Source organism: Calonectris borealis, unplaced genomic scaffold (assembly GCF_964195595.1).
Source record: "Calonectris borealis unplaced genomic scaffold, bCalBor7.hap1.2 HAP1_SCAFFOLD_44, whole genome shotgun sequence".
Lineage (NCBI taxonomy): Eukaryota > Metazoa > Chordata > Aves > Procellariiformes > Procellariidae > Calonectris > Calonectris borealis.
In genome coordinates this window covers 400,001-418,664 of record NW_027441456.1, presented here as the reverse complement: position 1 = coordinate 418,664, position 18,664 = coordinate 400,001, and the positions used below count along the sequence as shown (strand labels likewise).

The 18,664-nt window shown below is 58.3% G+C and overlaps 1 protein-coding gene across 1 annotated transcript; it reads left to right on the top strand.

Annotated features, from left to right (window-relative positions):
• Positions 1-6,832: 6,832 nt before the first annotated feature.
• LOC142076326 (uncharacterized) lies at positions 6,833-13,331 on the top strand. The gene is made up of 11 exons (XM_075138647.1): positions 6,833-7,482; positions 7,927-8,076; positions 8,266-8,420; positions 8,806-8,953; positions 9,463-9,606; positions 10,033-10,209; positions 10,504-10,659; positions 11,796-11,897; positions 12,306-12,408; positions 12,707-12,766; positions 13,056-13,331. The coding sequence occupies exons 1-11, from the start codon at positions 7,333-7,335 to the stop codon at positions 13,184-13,186; spliced, it is 1,476 nt and encodes a 491-aa protein (XP_074994748.1). The 5' UTR covers positions 6,833-7,332; the 3' UTR covers positions 13,187-13,331.
• The last annotated feature ends 5,333 nt before the right edge of the window (positions 13,332-18,664 follow it).

Genomic DNA, 18,664 nt, shown 5'->3' with positions numbered 1-18,664 from the left:
GCCCCAGGGACAACCCCACAACCAGGGTCAGAGCGGCTCCTGCTGCTGCCCTGAGGGTCACCCCCCCTGAGAGCTGGAGGTTGGAGTTTTGTATCCGCCTGGCAGGGGAAGGTAAAGTGGCCTCCTCTCCAACAGGCGGCTCCAAGCTTTGGAGCAGGCATGCTCTGGTGGGGACAGACCAGGTGCCTTTGCTGTCCCCAGGCCTTCATGTGGGTCTCGTGCTCATGGACACCCCCATCTCTGTGGACAGGCTTTCATATATGGGGATTTCCGGACATGGAAGTTGTTTCTCCCTCCTGGTGAGAGCACACACCAGGGCTTTGTTGTCAGAGAAGCAAGTGGGGAGTGCTCGTGGTAGGACGCAGCTCCCTTGGCAGATGCTTGTGCCCCAAGGTCTGATATGTGCCTTTCCCCCCACTCAAGCTGTGCTGCCAGCTTTTGGGAAATAGGGGTACTGGGGGTGGATGGTTTTACCACAGCTGGGAAGTTCCAGTCAACCTGTCAGGGATTTTTTCGAAGGAAACTTCACCAAGGAAAGTGCAGCGTATAGCTCTGATTGCTCCTTGTGTGGATTGTATCTGTCCTCAGCCAGGTGCACAGCAACTTTCAGACGAGGAATGGGACTATTCCAGGGTGAAGTGAGCAATCAGGATGCCAAGCCTATTTTGTTTAAGGTGAAAATGTGCGGTTAGAGCTGTCTGCCTTGCTTACCCTTTTGATTGCAGGGCTCCCCTCTAGTTTTCTGTAATACTCACTTCTACTACTCGGCTCCATCAGGTTTAAATTTCTGTAAATTGATGCTACGCTTTGCAACTGTTTCTACTTGATTCTTCACAGGTTTGAAAATTCCCTGTTCAGGTCGCTCTACTTTCTTCTCCCCCCTGTCCCGCAGAACTGTATTTGACTGCAGGGGCTGCAGAGTCTGTGTTTCCTCCCCAAGGTGAGGAAAATATGGACATGAAGAAGAAAGAGAGAGTGATTCTGAAAAGACCCCTTTCTTTGTGCTCATTTTCACACTCAGTTGCCTGTTGTGGGTTCTTAAATGATGTGTTACTCTGAGTCTTAGCAATCCCTTGTTGGCATCCCTGTGCTCAGGAGGTGCATCAGAAACTCTATTTGGGCATTGCTTCTGTCAGACAAGTAACCGTAGCCCTTTCTAAAAAGTAGCTCATGGGTGAGTTATTTCCTAGGCGGTAACAGAAGGGTTTCTGTTTGCATCTGCAAGAACTCAGGAGCAAATCCTGCTGACAGAAACCCTCAGAAGAAAGGGAAGACTAGAAAGAGAAGAACAGATCAGTAGAGTTACACTGCTTTACCCCAGATGGTGTCACACCTCCTGGCACGGTGACTCTGGGTAAGGGTGCTCTCAGGGTATTTTCTAGCCTTTTCCAGTGCTCCCCACCAGAGAGCTGACGGCCCTTGGGGAAGGGCAGCGTCCCCCTTTTTTGTGCACCATACCCCCAGGATCTTGTCACACTGCATAACCTCCTGTGCAAACAGAAGTGGCCGATAGTCAACTTCTTCGGTTGGACACGATGATCTTAGAGGTCTTTTCCAACCTGTATGATTCTATGATTCTATGTGGACATGGTGTGTTGGGTTGACGGTTGGACACGATGATCTTAGAGGTCTTTTCCAACCTGTATGATTCTATGATTCTATGATTCTATGATTCAAGGAGGCTGGTGTGGGCACGAGGAAGATCCCAGGAACAGACTTCATTCAAGTCATCAAGGGGGTATGTAGGGAGCAGAACGGGAGTGACTTAGGCTTAGGCTTACGGGTTAGGGTTAAGCTTAGGGTTGGGGGATGCTGGGCACTGAGGGTGCTTGGTACTGGGCATCTCTGCGTGCTGGGCATGTCCAAATGATGGGTAGTGTGTGCTGCGGCTGCTGGGTGCTGGGCGTGCTAGGTGCTGGGCCCTGGGACTGCTGTGTACTATGCATGTCCGGGTGCTGGGCATTTCTGGGTGCTTGGTGCTGGGCACTACGGATGCTGACTGCTGGGCATGTCTGTGTGCTGGGCATGTCCATCTGCTGGATGCTTCATGCTGGGGGTAGTGTGTGCTGGTTGCTAGGCGTTCCGGGTGCCGGGCATGACCAGGTGCTGGGCATGTCCGGCTGCTGGGTGCTGGATGGTGTGGTTGCTTTGTGCTGGACCCTGGGGATGCTGGGTGCTGGGCATGTCCAGGTGCTGGGCGCTGGGCGCTCAGCGTGCTGGGTGGCGGGCACCAGGGATGCTGATTGCTGGGCATGTTTGGGTGCTGGGCATGTCCAGGTGCTGGCTACTGGGCACTGGTGGTGGTGGGTGCTGGGGGTCCTGTGTGCGGGGCATGTGCGGGTGCTGGGTGTTGGGTGGTGGGAGTGATCGGTGCTGGGCTTTGCGGTGCTGGGTGGTGGGTGTTGGGGGTGATGGGTTCTAGGTGCTGAGGGTGCTGGATGCTGGGCACTGGGGGTTCTGGGTGCTGAGCATGTCTGAATGCTGGGTGCTGGGAAATGGTGGTGCTGGGTGCTGGGGCTGGTGGTCCCTGGGGGTGCTGGGTGGTGGACATGTCCGGGTGCTGGGTGTTGGGGCAGTAGGGGTGCTGGGTGCTGGGCATGTCCAGGTGATGGGCATGTCCAAGTACTGGGTGGTGAGGGTACTGCGTGGTGGGCAGTGGGGGTGCTGGGGGTGCTGGGTGCTGGGCCCTGGTGCTGGGTACTGGGCATCTCTGGGTGCTGGGCACGTCCAAGTGATGGCTGCTGGGCGCTGGGGCTGCTGGGTGCTGGGCCCTGCGTCTCCTGGGTACTATGCATGTCCAAGTGCTGGGCATCTCTGGGTGCTGGGCACTGGGGATGCTGACTGCTGGGCATGTCCGTGTGCTGGGCATGTCCATCTGCTGGACGCTGGACGCTGGGGGTTGTGGGTGCTGGGCGTGCCGGGTGCCGGGCATGTCCAGCTGCTGGGTGTGTGCACTGTGGGTACTGGATGCTGTGCTCTGGGGGTGCTGGATGGTGGGCATGTCCGGGTGCTGGGCATGTCCGGCTGCTGGGTGCATGCACTGTGGGTGCTGGATGCTGTCTCTGGGGGTGCTGGATGGTTGGCATGTCCAGGCGCTGGGTGCTGGACGGTGTGGTTGCTATGTGCTGGGCCTTGGGCATGTCCGGGTGCTGGGTGCTGGGCGCTGCGGGTGCTGGTTGCTGGGCCCTGGTGGTGCTGGGTACTGGGCATCTCTGGGTGCTGGGCACGTCCGAGTGATGGGTGCTGGGGGTGCTGGGTGCTGGGGGTGCTGGGTGCTGGGCCCTGCGGCTGCTGGGTACTATGCATGTCCGAGTGCTGGGCATCTCTGGGTGCTGGGGGTGCTGGGTGCTGGGCACTGTTGGCGTTGGTTGCTGAGCATGTTTGGGTGCTGGGCATGTCTGGGAGCTGAGTACTGGGCGCTGGCAGTGCTGGGCTGTGCGGGTGCTGGGTGCTGGGTGGTGGGCCCTGGGGATGGTGGGTGCTTGGGGTGCTGGGTTTTAGGTGCTGGGGGTGCTGGATGCTGGGCTCTGGCGGTGCTTGCGCTCTGGGGTTGCTGGGTGCTGGCCTTTGCAGGTGCTGGGTGCTGGGCACGTCCGGGTGCTGGGTGCCGGGCTCTGTAGGTGCGGGGTACTGGGCATGTGCGGGTGCTGGGTGTTGGGTGTTGGGGGCGCTGCGTGCTGGGCACTGGAGGTGCTGGTTGCTGGGCATGTTTGGGTGCTGGGCATGTCCAGAGCTGGCTACTAGGCACTGGCAGTGGTGGGCGCTGGGGGTGCTGGGTGCTGGATGGTGTGCTTGCTTTGTGCTGGGTGCTGAGCACGTCCAGGTGCTGGGCATGTTCAGGTGCTGGGTGCATGGGGTGCTGGGTGGTGGGCGCTGGGGGTGCTGGTTGCTGGGCATGTTTGGGCGCTGGGCAAGTTCAGGTGCTGGCTACTGGGCACTGGTGGTGGTGGACGCTGGGGGTGCTGTGTGCTGTGCGTGTCCACGTGCTGGGTGTTGGGCAGTGGCTGTGCTGGGTGCTGGGCATGTCTGGGTGCTGGGTGCTGGGCCCTGGGGGTATTGTGTGCTGGGCCCTTTGGTAGTGGGTGCTGGGCATGTCCGGGTGCTGGGCGCTGGCGATGCTGCCTTTTGGGCATGTTCGGGTGATGGGCATGTCCGGCTGCTGGGTGCTGGGCACGGGGGGAGCTGTGTGCTGAGCACTGGGTGCTGGGCACAGGGGGAGCTGTGTGCTGAGCGCTGGGGGTGTTGCGTTCTAATCCTGTCCCAGTGCTGGGCTTGTCCGAGTGCTGTATGCTGGGCTCTGGAGGTGCTGGGTGCTGGGGTTGCTGGGTCCTGGGAACTGGGGTGTTGGGTGCTGGGCATGTCTTGGTGCTTGGCATGACCAGGTGCTGGGCGCTGGGCACTAGGGGTGCTGGGAGCTGGGGTTCTGGGTGTTGGTATGTGTGGATGCTGGACATGACCGGGTGCTGGGTGCTGGATGCTGGGGGTGCTGGCTGCTGGGTGTGTCCGGGTGCTGGGCATGTCTGCATGCTGGGTGCTGGGCACTTGGAGTGCTGGGTGGTGGGCAGTGGGAGTGCTGGGGATCCTGGGCATCTCTGGGTGCTGGGCATGTCCGAGTGATGGGTGCTGTGCGCTGGTGCTGCTGGGTGCTGGGGGTGCTGGGTGTTGGGCCCTGGGGGAGCTGGGTATTATGCATATCTTTGTGCTGGGCATGTCTGGGTGCCAGATGCTGGGCGCTGGATGCTGGGCACTGGGGGTGCTGGCTGGTGGGCATGTCCATGTGCTGGGCATGTCTGTGTGCTGGGTGGTGGGTGCTGGGAATAGTGGGTGTTGGGTTCTGGGCATGTCCGGGTGCTGGTCATGTCCGGGTGCTGGGTGCGTGCGCTAAGGGTGCTGGGTGCTGGGCTCTGGGGGTGCTGGATGGTTGGCATGTCCGGGTGCTGGGTGCTGTATCAAATACTCAAAAGTTCAAAATAATTTAAGTGTCTTTCACGTTATGTGAACCACATTTTCCCAGAAAACTGTTGCAAACTCTCATTGCAAGTGGGGTGGAACGCTCAGTCAGCTGACAATATTTAAAATGTCAGTGTCTCAAGACTTACCCCTTCCTTTGAAGAAAGGTAAGCAATTTTGACATGAGGATATGAACTCATAAAAGAAACCCAATCAAACTACAAGGTACCCAAAAAACAATTTGTCCAAAAGTAGTTATTTAAGGGCAAGTTGCAAAGCCGAGGCAGACTCCTAAGTGCAGCTTTCTCTCCACTCCTCATTGCTGGATCGTGTGGTTTACCCCCAGAAATCTCTCTCCACAATCTAGTCTCAAGAAAGCAAACTCATTTTTTAACACCGCTTCACTATATTGCCCTCAGGGTTTCCGCCAGCCGCAACCCGAGGATGTGCTCTCAGCATTCATTTTGCTGGAGGAACATACACATTCAGAAGAGCAAAAAAAACCTCACAGGGTTGCATGCCATCATTTGATAGAGATGCTCTACTGCTTCACTAGTTTTTGGGGTATTTTTCTCTTTAAAATAGATGTTTGTAATATGTGCACGTAAGATTGCAAGTTTAGAAACAGCAGCATCCAAAGGCAATGTGTGTTGTATTCCCTCGCTTAGAGGGGACGAAAAACACACATGGAATACCAATCTGTGATGGGAAATGGCCATGTGATGAAGCACATTAAGATCAAACATTGCAATTTAAGGAAAATTATTATCCCAGTTAAAAAAAGAAATATATATAATACTGAACAACATGACAAGTGTCACCTCAGTATAAAATTATGACTGCCTACCCTTCTAAAGTTAAACACCTAACAGTCAAGGAAAAAAGAAACTACATACTTATTTCTTGCCTCTTAGACTATTGTGATACAGACGAAGGTTTTCAAACCAAACTGGGACACCGAACAACCTACATCAGCTGCGCAGCATTTCATCAGCCCTCCAAATTCGCCTGATCTCAGAGAGGTGATTTTTTCCCAAGTTAACCTAGGACGACATCTCCCAGCATGCCGTGGGATGAAGGACTCCAGCTCCCAGTGTGCCACATGGTGAAGGGCTCCAGCTCCCAGCACGCTGTGGGGATGGCCCAGCCCTGCTCAAGCCGTCGGCTGGAAGAGCAAAAGCGTGCAGGAGGAGTCGCACCGTGCTCCATCTGCAGCCAGAAGTCAGCAGAGGAATATGGTGAGGTTAATGCCAGGGCCAGGACCGGAGGGCAGGAATCGCTCTTCTCAGGAGCGTCTTCTGCTTGTACCAAAACCAGACCCCTTCTCCCCGCTTCTTGGAGGCTTCTTCTCCCCGCTTCTTTCGGGTTTCCTATTCTGACAGCATCTGGTAAGCGATACACACTCTGAGAGTCCCCTCGACAACTGTATCCCCAAAGAGCAATCAGAGGAGAGGAGCAGGCATCAACATCTTTTGCTTCCTGGTACTGAGAGAGATTTTCAGAGTGGGGGAAAGGACGTAACTGTGAGATGCCAGATGGCATAGAGGGATGTAAAGAGAGCATTACACGGAGGGGGAGAAGCAGGGATCTCCCAGGGAGGTCCTGGGGCCATGCTGGGGCGTGTGAATGCAGGGCTCTGGGAGGAGCCAAAGTGTCCAGGAAGGTCCTGAGGGGACATAAGGGAAGATGGGGGCCTGGGGGCACCCCAAGAGGACTCATGGGCCAATGGCGAGCTGGCTCCCTACCCCGCGCAGTGGACCCCCTGCCCCTCCCAGCCCGGGTGGTGGGTCACAATGGGGCCCTTTGTGACCTCACTCCGTGACACTCCAGGGCAGGATATATAGCCAGCGTGGCAGTGGCCCTGCAGTGTCTGAAAAGACAGCGACGGGACAGGGCAGGAGCGCGGAGCTGGCGAGGAGACCCTGAGCGCAGCCCACGACTTTACGTGCCGTCCCCGGCAGCCCCACGGCGACGGAGCGTTTCCCTTAAGCTGCCCCCCCTGCCCCCCCCACTTTCCTCCATTTCGCAGGATGGCGGAGAGACCCCCCAGCCGCCCCAGGGTGGCCTGGGAGGAGGTGCAGGCTCCCCAGGAGAGCAGCTCTCCGCCGGAGCCCGACGAGGTGTCCATGGTCCAGCCGCTGCAGATCGGTGAGCGAGGGGCCCCCCAGGGCTGGGCAGGCTCGGAGCCAGCGAGCGGCACCGGCTCGACACTGGGATCCCGTTTCCTCGGCACGCTGGCAGCAGGGGTCCCACGGGCAGGGGCGTGGCGGTGCCTGAATGCCAGGGCTGCTCGGGGCTGGGAGTCAGCCCCAGCACAGCCTCCCTCCTCAGCCGTGCCAAGTTTAAAGCTCTTTTCTCTGTTTGGGAAGCTTGTTGGCCAAGATGCTGTGTCCTACCAACTCTTCTGTGTTTCCCCTCCATGTAGGCGAGACTCTGCCAGAGGATAATCCCGAGCATCCACAGCTCCAACCGGGATGCAATTCTGAGGGCACCCGCGTGCTTTCTTCGCTCGACAGCAGCAACATGACCAAGGTAATGAGCTTCTGCCTTGCTGGGACTCTTGTGCGTGGCTTGGGCAGGAGGCTTGTGTGAGCAAAGGGACCCAGAGTCAGCGGGGCTGGCATGGCCTCACTGTCCCTGGAGAGAGGGTTCCTGCTGTCCCCGAGCAGGGACTATGCGAGGACAGCACTCCAGTGTCCCAGCAGCAGCTCCAGCCCTCCTGGCCACCAGCGAGCCCTGGTTCTCTGTAAGGGCAACGCACGTCCCAGGGCCCCAGCCCTCCGCCCTCACCCGGGGGACCCTCTGCTCTCCTCCTCCGCCCTGCAGAGACTGCAGCCCGTGCTTCCAGCGTTCCTGCGGGCACTGCTGACAGCACTGCCGGGCATCTCTTGCCAGAGCTGCTCACGCTACTCAGCCAAGCAGCACCATCAGGGTGCTTGGCATGACATGGCTTCCCTCCCTTCCTTCCGCCCGTAGATGTTTGGAGAATACCTCCAGCCTTCTCGGAGGACAGACATTCTCCTCGTGGCCATTGAGGCCTTGACAGTAGACGACATCTGTGACAGGCAGATGGGCAGCAACATCCTGGATATGGCCACGAGAGACCCTGCCTCCTGGCTGACAGAGGTAGGTGCCCTGTGGCTGGATTGCCCTGCCCATGAGCCCTGTCAGGCCTTGTTCCTCCTTCAGCTCTCTCAGGCACCTGAAGCCATTTCAAGGCACCAGAGAGGGATGGGAAGGGCAGCAGTTTCAGTGGTAGCTGGGAAATGGCTGCACTCCGCTGGCTGCACACATCCTCCCCTGTGTCCCCTCCAGGTGCCAAAGATCATGAGGTACATCCACAACACTGTGGAGTACATCCACACGGAGCCAGCCCGGCACAGCCTGGACTCACTCCTCCTCCTGCTGACCGAGAGGTGCCCCAGCGAAGCGGTCAGGAGCCTGCTGCAGATCTCTCCGACGTGTGACAGGTACTGGCCCTGACAGCCTTGAGGGCTTGTTCCCTGTGGGGAGAGGGGCCCAGAGACTCTCTGGCTGCCAGACGCACGGAAAAGTGCAGGACATCCCCGAGGAGCAGGGCCGTCCATCCCAGCACGCTTCCCAGCCCCAGCGGGTCAGCCAGCTCCGCAGCAGCCCAAGTTGGCCAAGCCAGAGCACCACCACCACGCTCCTCCCTGCCCCATGGGGAAGAGCACCTCAGCCCCCTCCTGCCTGCACGGGCAGGGCCCCCGGGCACCCCAAGTGAGGGGGGTGGGCAGGGCCAGGGCTGCAGCACAGCCTGGCTCTGGAGAGGCTGGCCCGGGCACAGTGCAGTGGCCGAGGCAGCCCTGCTGACCGAGCACTCTGGATCTGCAGCGCTGCCCTGGCCATGTGGGAGGTGATGATCTCCACGCCTTGGGCTTTGTTGAGCGTCTTGATGGAGCTGCTCAGCGTGCTCGAGGACCAGGAGCTGCGCAAGGTGTTCCGCTGTGCCACGGAGGACGCCTGCATCTGTCTTTTGGCTGTGAGTGACCATGCTCACCTTCAGGGCTGTGCCTGCCTCCCCTCCTGCCCAGGGAAAACAGGCACGGCCCCCTCCCCTCCTGCCTGCCTCCGAGTGGCCACCTCCTCCAGTACATACGGACACAGCCCCTTAGGGTCAGCAGGGACCTGCCCAGCACCAGCCAGACCCCGTGCCAGACACTTGGGGCTGCCGTGTGCTGGTTTGGCCGCCGGGAAAAAACATGAAACCTGCCCCTGCCCAGCACTACTCTGCTTCCCCCCTGCCTGCATCCCCCTGCCCTGCTCTGCAGCCTGGAAACCTGGGGAAGGGGCAGAGAAAGGGGCGGAAGCCAGAGTCAGGCCGGTTGCTGGGCCTGGGGCAGAGGCATGGCCTCCGCACAGGCTGAGGGGACTTCAAGTCTGGGGAGAGGAGACACTTGCCACCGCCCGCGTGTCGTGCCTCCTTTGTGCCAGCGCAGTGGAGGCAGCCCTGCAGGCTCTGCTAGTCTCTCACTGCTGTCTTTGTTTCAGCTGCTGGTCTGCACCTACAAAGGAGTTGAAACAGAGAAGTTTGCTGCCCTCTACAAAGACCGGAGGTACCTGAGGCATCCAACCCTGGTGATGCTCTCGCTGGTGCTCAGCGGCCTCATCACGCTTTCAAAGATGCCTGAGACGGTGAGCAGGGTGAAGTCAAGCGGAGCCATGTTGGCAGCCAGGGCCCGGGGCTCAGTGGATAATGCGGTGGCTTGGCCTTGGCTGGGAGTCAGAATGTGGGGTGATGGCTCCAGCCACCCTCTGGGCTATGGAGGGGCCTGGGAAGGGCCTGGGGAGCCCTCCAGGCCCAGAGGGTTACCAACCCATCTGCCCCTTCAGGCTGGTCGGAAAAGGGGGTGGCTGAGCAGGGGACACTGCTCTCCTGCACTGCCTTCCCTTCCTCGTGCTCTCCCCGCATCCCCATCGGTGGCCACTGCCTGCCAGGAGGCTGCTGCAGTGACTCCTGTGCCACCTGCTGGGAAGCCGGACGGGAGGCTGGTGCTCAGTGAGCGGTGCATTTTTGGTCTTTCTCCGCTTCACAATAAGGAAACTCTGTGTTTCGTACAGGCAAGAAAAATACCGGTCCTGCTGCCAGACATCACGGAGGCCCTGCAGGATGCCAACGCTGATGTCAAGATGAAGGCCCTGGTACTCTTCAGGAACACGATGGGTCACATGAAGGGAGAGGAGGCCGGCCTCCTCGCTCTGCAGCTGGCGGAGGAGCTCCTGCCCCTCTTTGATGACGTAAGGTTGCCATGGGAGCCTGAGCCCTCCACGTGGGCTCTCTGCAAGGACGTCTGCCCTTGGGCCCAGTCCTGCAGGCAGCACTCAGGCAGGGTTGCTCCCCTCCTCGTTTCTCTTGCGTGGCCTTTCAGGGCCCTGGGGGCGTTCAGCCGCAGCTGCGGATCTGGCCCACGGCCCCTGTGTTCGGAACCCGACTCGGGAGCATCTCCCCTCACATCAGCCACGCTAACGCCCTTGCTCACCGTGGGCAAGGAGTGGCTGTTGCTCAAGTCCCCCTGTCCTCCTCCCTGCCAGGAGTCCAGCCAGGTGCGGGAGCTCTCCATCAGCCTCTTCAAAGATCTGATGAAAACTGTGGTGAGGAGCATCAAGAAAAAGATGAAGAAGAGAGTGCAGAGGGTCCTGCTCCCACTGTTCCTCCGTATGAACGACCAGGCCGAGAGCGTGGCCAAGGTGCAGTGAGCAGCGACCAGTGTTGCGGGGAAGGGCGTGCTGACACCATGGGGGTGGCCTGGGCATAAGGGGCAAGGGCTGGTGGATGTCAGAATCTGGGAACGTGTGTCAGCTCAGGGTCCCACTGCTCCCTCCTTCCCTGCACCGGTCCCACCCCTGCCTTCCTCCTTCCCCCCTGCCGCCTGCTGCAGAGGTGGACGGGGAGCTGGGGTCCCCTCCCAGCCCCGCTCTCGCCATTCAGCCCTCCTCCAGCACAGCCCAGAGGAAGGGTCCCTGCAGACCCAGCAGGAGCAGGGCCGGAGAACCTGGCACAGACATTTCCCAGACCCGCCCTGCCTGGTCCAGCGGGGCTCAGCAGCAGCCCATGGCCACCGAACACACGAGTCCCTACAGGCTTCCCCAGCTGTCCCTGCAGGTGTGGGAGGCCAGGGCTTTGAGCCCCAATCCCTGTCCCCCAGGGCTGTGCCCAAGAGACACCCAGGTGTTTGGGCCAGGCCATGTCCCAGCGCCCTGAGGGCAGGATTGCTGCAGGAACAAACCCCTGCTCCCCCAGGAGCCCTTGCATAGGGCCCATGAACTTGGTGTGCGCAGAGGGGTGCAGCGCTTGCAAGGGGTGGAGAGCCAGCTTGTTGTCCAGCCTGGGGCAGGGAGAGCGGTGGGAAGGGAGATGCAGCCAGCAGTGGACTGGCCCTGCATCCCGGGATCAAAGCTCTGCCCACCTGGCGCCTGGGCGTGAAGGGGTTGGGGCAGCCCCGGCTGGGGAGCCAAGCGCCCTGCTGGGGGATGCCCGTGGGAGGTGCTGCTGGCTCCATCCTGCCCCGGTGTCTCTGGGACTGCAGCCCTCGCTGCCTACGGCCACGAACCCACACCTCCTTTGCCCTGCAGTCTGCCCCATCGCTGGCAGCAGCTCAGCAGCTCCTGAGGCCCTCTGTTCTGCTGGCCGGCAGCATGAGATGCCTGAGGTGGTGGCTGCCCCACGTCCCTGCCCTGGGCACTGAACCCAGTTTAGACTCTGTTCCCCGCTGCCTCTTTCCACAAGGGGCTGGGAATGGCTCGGAGACTGGCCAAGAGGAGGACGATGCCAGGTCTCCTTCCCTGGGCTGTGGTGCCATCTCCCAGCCTCTGCTTCTCTGCAGGCTTCTAGGGACACCCTCCTCGCCTGTGCAGAGTTCCTGGGGTGGAGGAAGCTCAGCTACCTGGCCAAGACGTATCAGACACACCTCATTGGAGAGTGCTTGGTGAGGACAATCCCCAAGCCCCAGAACCCGGCTGGACGAGGGCTGCCCCGCGTGCCCGTGGGGAGGGCTGTGCAGCTGTGCCTCGCCTGCGCTGCTCCAGCCCGGAGCCCACAGCCTGGAGCTGCATCCTCCTTCCCTGCCCTCAAGCACGGAGCCCCCAAGGGCTCTTCTCCAGGCCCCTCTCCCCTGCCTGCCCCCAGGGTGCTAAACAAGATCCTGGCACATGTAAGCCCTGGCCTTGGGACAGAGGGGTCTCGGCACAGCCAGGCCCCCTGTGCCTGCGGCTCTCTCTGAACCTCAGCCCCACAGGGCTCCTGTCTGGGAGGGAAGGAGTGCACTGGTAGGAGGGACTGGTCCGGATGGCTGGGGAGGGTCTTTATCAGCCCCGTGCCCTTGTGCTCTCTCCAGCTACGGCACGACAGGAGCAGGGTGGGAGAATATGTGTGTCAGAGCCTGCCGTACCTGAAGGACAGTCAGGCCACCTTGCGAGACGCGGCCGTCAGGTTCATCGGTGAGCCCCAGCCCCCGGGGTCCCTCTTCTGGCAGCCTGGCCCCCAGTCCCGTCCACTGCACTGGCAGCAAGGGGCAGCCCTGGGGCTGCCAGAGCCCCGGCTGCCCCGTGCAGGGCCCACCACGCAGGTGGGCTCGCTGGGAGCCTTGCCCAGTCCCACTGCCCTCGGGTCCTGTCCTTCCCTGGGGTCAGCCCTGCTGAGGGGGAGGAGGGTGTGCAGCCGCGCTGGCAGAGCCGCGGGCCGTGCTGCTGGGAGCGTGCTGGGGAGCAGGAGGTGTGACAGGAGCTCTGTGCCTAGGGCTTGCCGCACGGAAGCTGAGGAAGCGAAGTCTGGAGAAGCTGTGGGATATCTGCAATGGTGAGTAGGGGCGGTGCTGTGCTTGCCGGGACTGGTGGGGCAGGGGACAGAGCCTGGGCAGGATGCTGCTGTGCTTGGCCCTGCTCCAGCAAAACGCTTCAGGGGCAGAGGAGCATGTCAGGGGCGCATGGGGCATTCCTGAGCAGCGGCTTCCAGCTGGTCTCTTTGTCTCACCTGCTCCTCCTGGTGAGGGAAAGAGATGGGTGGGGCTGGCATGGTCTGGAGGGGACTCCTGGGGGTCTCTGCAGGCAGTGGGGGTTCACACCTGCTCTGCTTCCTTCTCTTGCAGCCCTGCTGCCCTTGCAGAAGGACCCTGAACCCTCAGTCAGCTCCCTGGCTACTCAGACCGTCTTCCTCCTGACACCAGAAATGCCACCATCAAGATGGAGGCTGCGGTCGCTGTGCTGCTGGCCCTGCTGAACCTTGGAGAAGTGCCATTCTCCTCTGGAAAGTGGCCCTATTTTAATATTTTTTTTTTTTCTAATAAAGCTGGAACAAGAAGCTCAGTCCTATGGTGTCCTTCCCATGGGGACCAGCCCGAGTGTGCTGAGCAGACAGTGTAATTCCTGGCCTCTGCCGCTGCCTGCAGGACAGCACACCCAGACGCAGGGTGGCCTTGCAACAAAGCCCCAGCTGCCCCGCTAGACCACAAAACCCGGAGGGCATCTCAGGGCACGAAAAGGCACCCGCACTCTGCCAAGCTGGCAAGTCGTTATTTGTCGCGGCATCAAAATCCTCTGTTGTACTGGGGAGCTGTGCTGGTTTTGGCTGGGATGGAGTTAATTTTCTTCAGAGTAGCTAGTATGGGTCAATGATTTGGATCTGTGCCGAAAACGGTGTTGGTAACACAGGGCTGTTTTCGTTACTGCTGAGCGGTGCTTGCACAGAGTCAAGGCCTTTTCTGCTTCTCCCCCCACCCCACCAGCGAGGAGGCTGGGGGTGCACAAGAAGCTGGGAGGGGACACAGGCGGGACAGCTGACCCCAACCGACCAAAGGGATATTCCATACCATATGACGTCATGCTCAACAATAAAACTCGGGGGGAGGTTGGCGGGGGTCCGCCGCTTGGGGACTGGCTGGGTGAACAATTGTATTCATTTGCATCACTTGTCTTTCTTGGGTTCTATTTCTCTCTCTTTGTTATTTTCCTTTTCCTTACAATTTATTATTACTATTATTATTATTATTTGATTTGATTTCAATTATTAAACTGTCTGTATTTCAGCCCACGAGTTTTCTCACTTTCCCCCTTCCGATTCTCTCCCCCATCCCTCTGGGGGGAGTGAGCGAGCAGCTGAGTGGTGCTCAGTTACCGGCTGGGGTTAAACCACGACAGTCCTTTCTCCACCCCTTATTCCATACCATTTACGTCAGGCTCAGGACCCACACTATCCAATACCTCCTTGTGAATCACCACTCCCCTTCCCATCCTTTGCTATAACACACAGGTATCGTTCCCTCAGCCCATGGACCACCCCTGTGAAATGTCCACAAAATGTCCACCAAATGTCCATGGAGTTCCTTTGCTCCACGGCTTTGGGCTCCACCTGTTACGGTGGTCGCTCAGGACAGGAGAGGTGGTCTGTTGCATGGAGTTATTGGGCACCAAAGCCAGCTCAGATGGGAACCAAGAGGTTCCCCTCCTTTGCAGGGTCCAAAGTGTCAGTTTTAGCATCCAGCCCATCCTTTTTAGTGCCCACAGCCGCCTTTTTAGGGCAGAAATGCTCATTTTTAGGGTCCCAACCAGTCTGTTGTGACCCATAGCCTTTTCTTAGGGCCCGCAGTTTCATTTTGAGGGTCTAAACCCTGAAGGCAGAGCTGGTTGCCTGGCAACGTCTGCCCAGAAGTCTGTGGGGAGTCAGTGGACCCAGGACAGCCAATCACATTTGAGGAGGTGGGGGCAAGGCACATGACTGATACCTAACCAACCAATCAAGCTTTGAGGCCTGCAGGAGAGGTGGCAAGAGTTGAAAAGACTGGGCAAGGTGTTGGGGTGGGCCGTGCTGGCTCCACCAATCACGCCTGGCTGGAGAGCGGCACACGGATGATTGATAAGCTGTCTGAGCCCTCCGGTGGGAGGAGCAAGGGGGAAATCCCCGGCAGCCAATCTGAGGAAAGATCACCTCAGGGAGGGCGGGGACCGTGGGAGGAGTGACCCCTCAGGCAGCCAATCAGAGAGAGCATCACCTCAGGGGAGGCTGGGCCCCAAACCAGGGCAGAGTGGCAGCCCCGGTGGCCAATCACAGGCAGCCCTCAGGTAAGAGCAGGCCCCAAACCAGGGCAGAGTGGCAGCCTAGGGCATCAGTCCGAGGCAGCATCACCTCAGGGGAAGAGACTGGCAGTCCTCCCGACCTATGCCAGCGAAGACCCATGTGAAAAGAAGGCGGGCTCCGCCGGCGGCCAGGCCGAGCTTCAACATGGCGCACGTGGGGCCTGCCCTGAGGCCAAGCAGCCCCCGGCCCAGGCCCGGGGCCCCTCTTCCCCCCCGCTACCCCTCCTCCCACCTCTCCTCCCCCCTTCCCCGTCCGCCCCCATGTTCCGGGACCCCCCGTCTGCATGGGAGCCACCGGCTTACAGAGACTCAGTATCCCATGACCATGCCACTAGACGGCAGCCATGGGCCACCGGGCTTCTCGCCGCCATCGCCTCTGACATCCGACCGGCGGTAACGAGTGCGGGACAGTGAGGCCACCGGGATGGCGGTGGGGTACACGAGGGTGGGTGGGGAGTGATGCTTGCCATGGGGCCACCCACCGTCCCCTCACCCACATCCTCTCCCCGCAGACCAAGCGACCCCACGGCAGCCTGAAGGGTGGCAAGGAGGGGGAGGACATGGCCGCCACCCACCCCCCTGAGATGGTGAGTTGAGCAGGGGGGGATAGCGGGGCTGGGGTCTCCCCCTGAAAGCAGGAGGGGTCCCAGGATTGATACTCTCCCCGCCTCTCTCCCCACAGCTACTGCACATCATCTCCTTCCTGACGCTGCCCCACCTGCTGAGACTGGGCCAGACCTGCCGCTACCTGCACGAGGTGTGCGACAGCGAGGCCGCCTGGCGCCACCTCTGACCCCTTTCCCCCCTGCCGCCGCCAGCGCCCGGCTCTGCAAGAGGGCTGCCATCCTCAACTGTGAGTCCACCATTGCCAAGGGAGGGGGGGCAGTGGCACTTTGTCCCCCAGCCTCATTTTTAGAGGCCAAAGCTTTGATTCTAGGGTTGAAAGCCTTCCTTTTATGTCCCAAAGCCTCATTTTTAGGGTACAAACCCTCATGTATAAGTTCCAAACCCGCCTTTTCAGGTTCCAAGACTCATTTTAAGGGCCCCGAGCATAAGTTTTAAGGCCCCAGGTCTGATTTTGAAGTTCCAAAGCCTCAGGTTTAGAGGCCAAAGCCTCATTTCTAGGGTCCAAAGCTCATTTCTAGCTTCCAAAGCCTTCTCTTCAGGGACCAAAGCCTCACTTTTAGATTTCAGTCTGCAATTTGGATGGCCCAAACTCTCATTTTGACCTTCAAAAGACCCATTTTTAGAGTGCAAAGCCTTAGCGTTTGGTACCAAAGCATCGCTTTATGGCAGAAAATCTAATTTCAGGGTTCAAAGCCTCAATTTCTTTTCCAAACCCCATTTTTAAGGCCAAAGCCCTCCTTTTGAGGGTCCAAACGCTCATTTATAGGGTCCAAACCCCTCTTTTATAGCTCAAGGCCTCCATTGGAGTGCCCAAAGCCCTATATTCGGGACTGAAGCTTCATTTCTTGGGGCCAGAGAGGAACCAAGAGGTTCCCCTCCTTTGCAGGGTCGAAAGCCTCATTTGTCCACCTTGCCCTTCCTTTCTAGTGCCCAAAGCCTCCTGTTCAGGGCCAAAATCCTCATTTCTAGGGTCCCAACCTGTCTTTTTCTTGGGTCCCAACCCCACCTTTTTTTAGGGCCCCCAGTTTCATTTGGAGGGTCTAAACCCTCATTTTTCAGGCATAAAGCCTCTTTTGAGGCTCCAAAGCTCCATTTATAGAGTACAAAGCCTCATTTTTACTTTCCAAAGTCTTCCTTTTGGCTTCCAAAGCCTCATTTTAGGCTCCAAAGCCTCATTTTGATGGTCCAAAGTGTTATGGATTTACACAGGCCAGCCACCGTAACAGGGTCTGACCCCAGGATCCTGCTGAAAATGCAAGGTGCAAGTGAACGTTTCCAATTCCTCTTTTATTAGTTCTCAGGTTAAAGATCGTGCTGGGTGCCTCCAGAGAGGGACCCCTACCCCCATCCATGCTTCTCAATGACACCCATCACCTGATCCCCAAGTCCAATCACTTAATTCTGGTCGGTGCTCTTGATTTCCTATTGGTTTTCACTGTGGCTGGTCTGGCCTTCTTCTGAAGTTACTTCATTCTCTTGGAATTGCCTCCTTGGTCCTTATCTTCTTCATTCTGCTCGTATCTGCTGGATTCAGCTAGTTCTTTGTTAGCAGCATTAGTTTTATCAAAAAAGTTTACTCTCTGTCAGCTCTTGCGGCCTAAGGCTTCGACTACTTTAGCTGCTACTGCTAAGCTACTAATGCTAAACGAGACTATTCAGAGAGAAGAATACAGTTAATCAGATTTCTTCTATAACCAGACCGGCTGCAGCTTTCAGGTGGGAGTGATGGATTCAAGTTGAATTTTCTTCCACCTGTACTGCTGAGAAAGGTTAGCAAGACATAAAATGGTCTCTCCCACCGAGGAGGTAAATTATCCTTCCTTTTGTGTGCTTTTACCCAAATGCCATTCCCTAGATTGAAGGGGTGCAGAGTCCTTTCTAGAGGCATGGGTTGTATTAGCTGTGCCTGGGCCTGACTGCATTTTAATAATTGATGAACCTGAAAAATATATTGGGTTCATTTTCTGCGAATAAAATCCTGTGAGCGGTGTCGTGAATGAGTGGTTTAGAGGCCGCTTAAAGAACCACTGTCAAAGGTATTAGCAGAAAGTGATTTTCATAGAAATTTATAAAAGTGCGACTTAACAGAGTTCGATGGCAAGGTTCACTCTATCCCTTACGACACGGATGAAACATATAAAGGAAAATCAAGTTAAGAATTGATCTAGAATGATTTACATAGAGACCGAGGATGAAAAGGGTAAGGCAGACCCTCCCGTTGGGTCACGAGGTTCAGAGAAGACCCCCTTGCTCTCTGAACTCCTGATGGAGCTTAGGTGTGGCTTGATCCAATCTTATTCTCAGACTTGGACAATGGATTCTATGTGTAGCATATAGGGTTAGAGGTTTGGGTTAGGGGCTCGGGTTAGAGTTTGGGTTCAGGTTAAGGTTCGGGAGAGTACAGTGCTGTTCTTGTTGGTGGGCGGCAGGGGACAGGCGGTGGAAGCTGCTCTCAGGACAGGTAATTAGGAGCTGTCGTCGTGGTACTCCCAGAGGGTGATGATTCCCAGGGAGTGGAGCTGCAGAGCGAAGGACTGCAGCTCCCAGCATTCCATGGGGTGAAGGACTGCAGCTCCCAGCATGCCATGGGGTGAAGGACTGCAGCTGCCAGCATGCCATGGGGTGAAGGACTGCAGCTCCCAGCATGCCGTGGGATGAAGGACTCCAGCTCCAGCATGCTGTGGGGTGAAGGGCTCCAGCTCCCAGCACGCCGTGGGGATGGCCCAGCTCTGCTCAAGCCGTCGGCTGGAAGAGCAAAAGCGTGCAGGAGGAGTCGCGCCGTGCTCCATCTGCAGCCAGAAGTCAGCAGAGGAATATGGTGAGGTTAATGCCAGGGCCAGGACCGGAGGGCAGGAATCGCTCTTCTCAGGAGCGTCTTCTGCTTGTACCAAAACCAGACCCCTTCTCCCTGCTCCTTGGAGGGCCCTCTTCCCGTTGGGTTGCTGAGAGATGACCTGCGCTGCGGAGGCTTCCAGCTGAGCAGGCTGTGAAATGTATA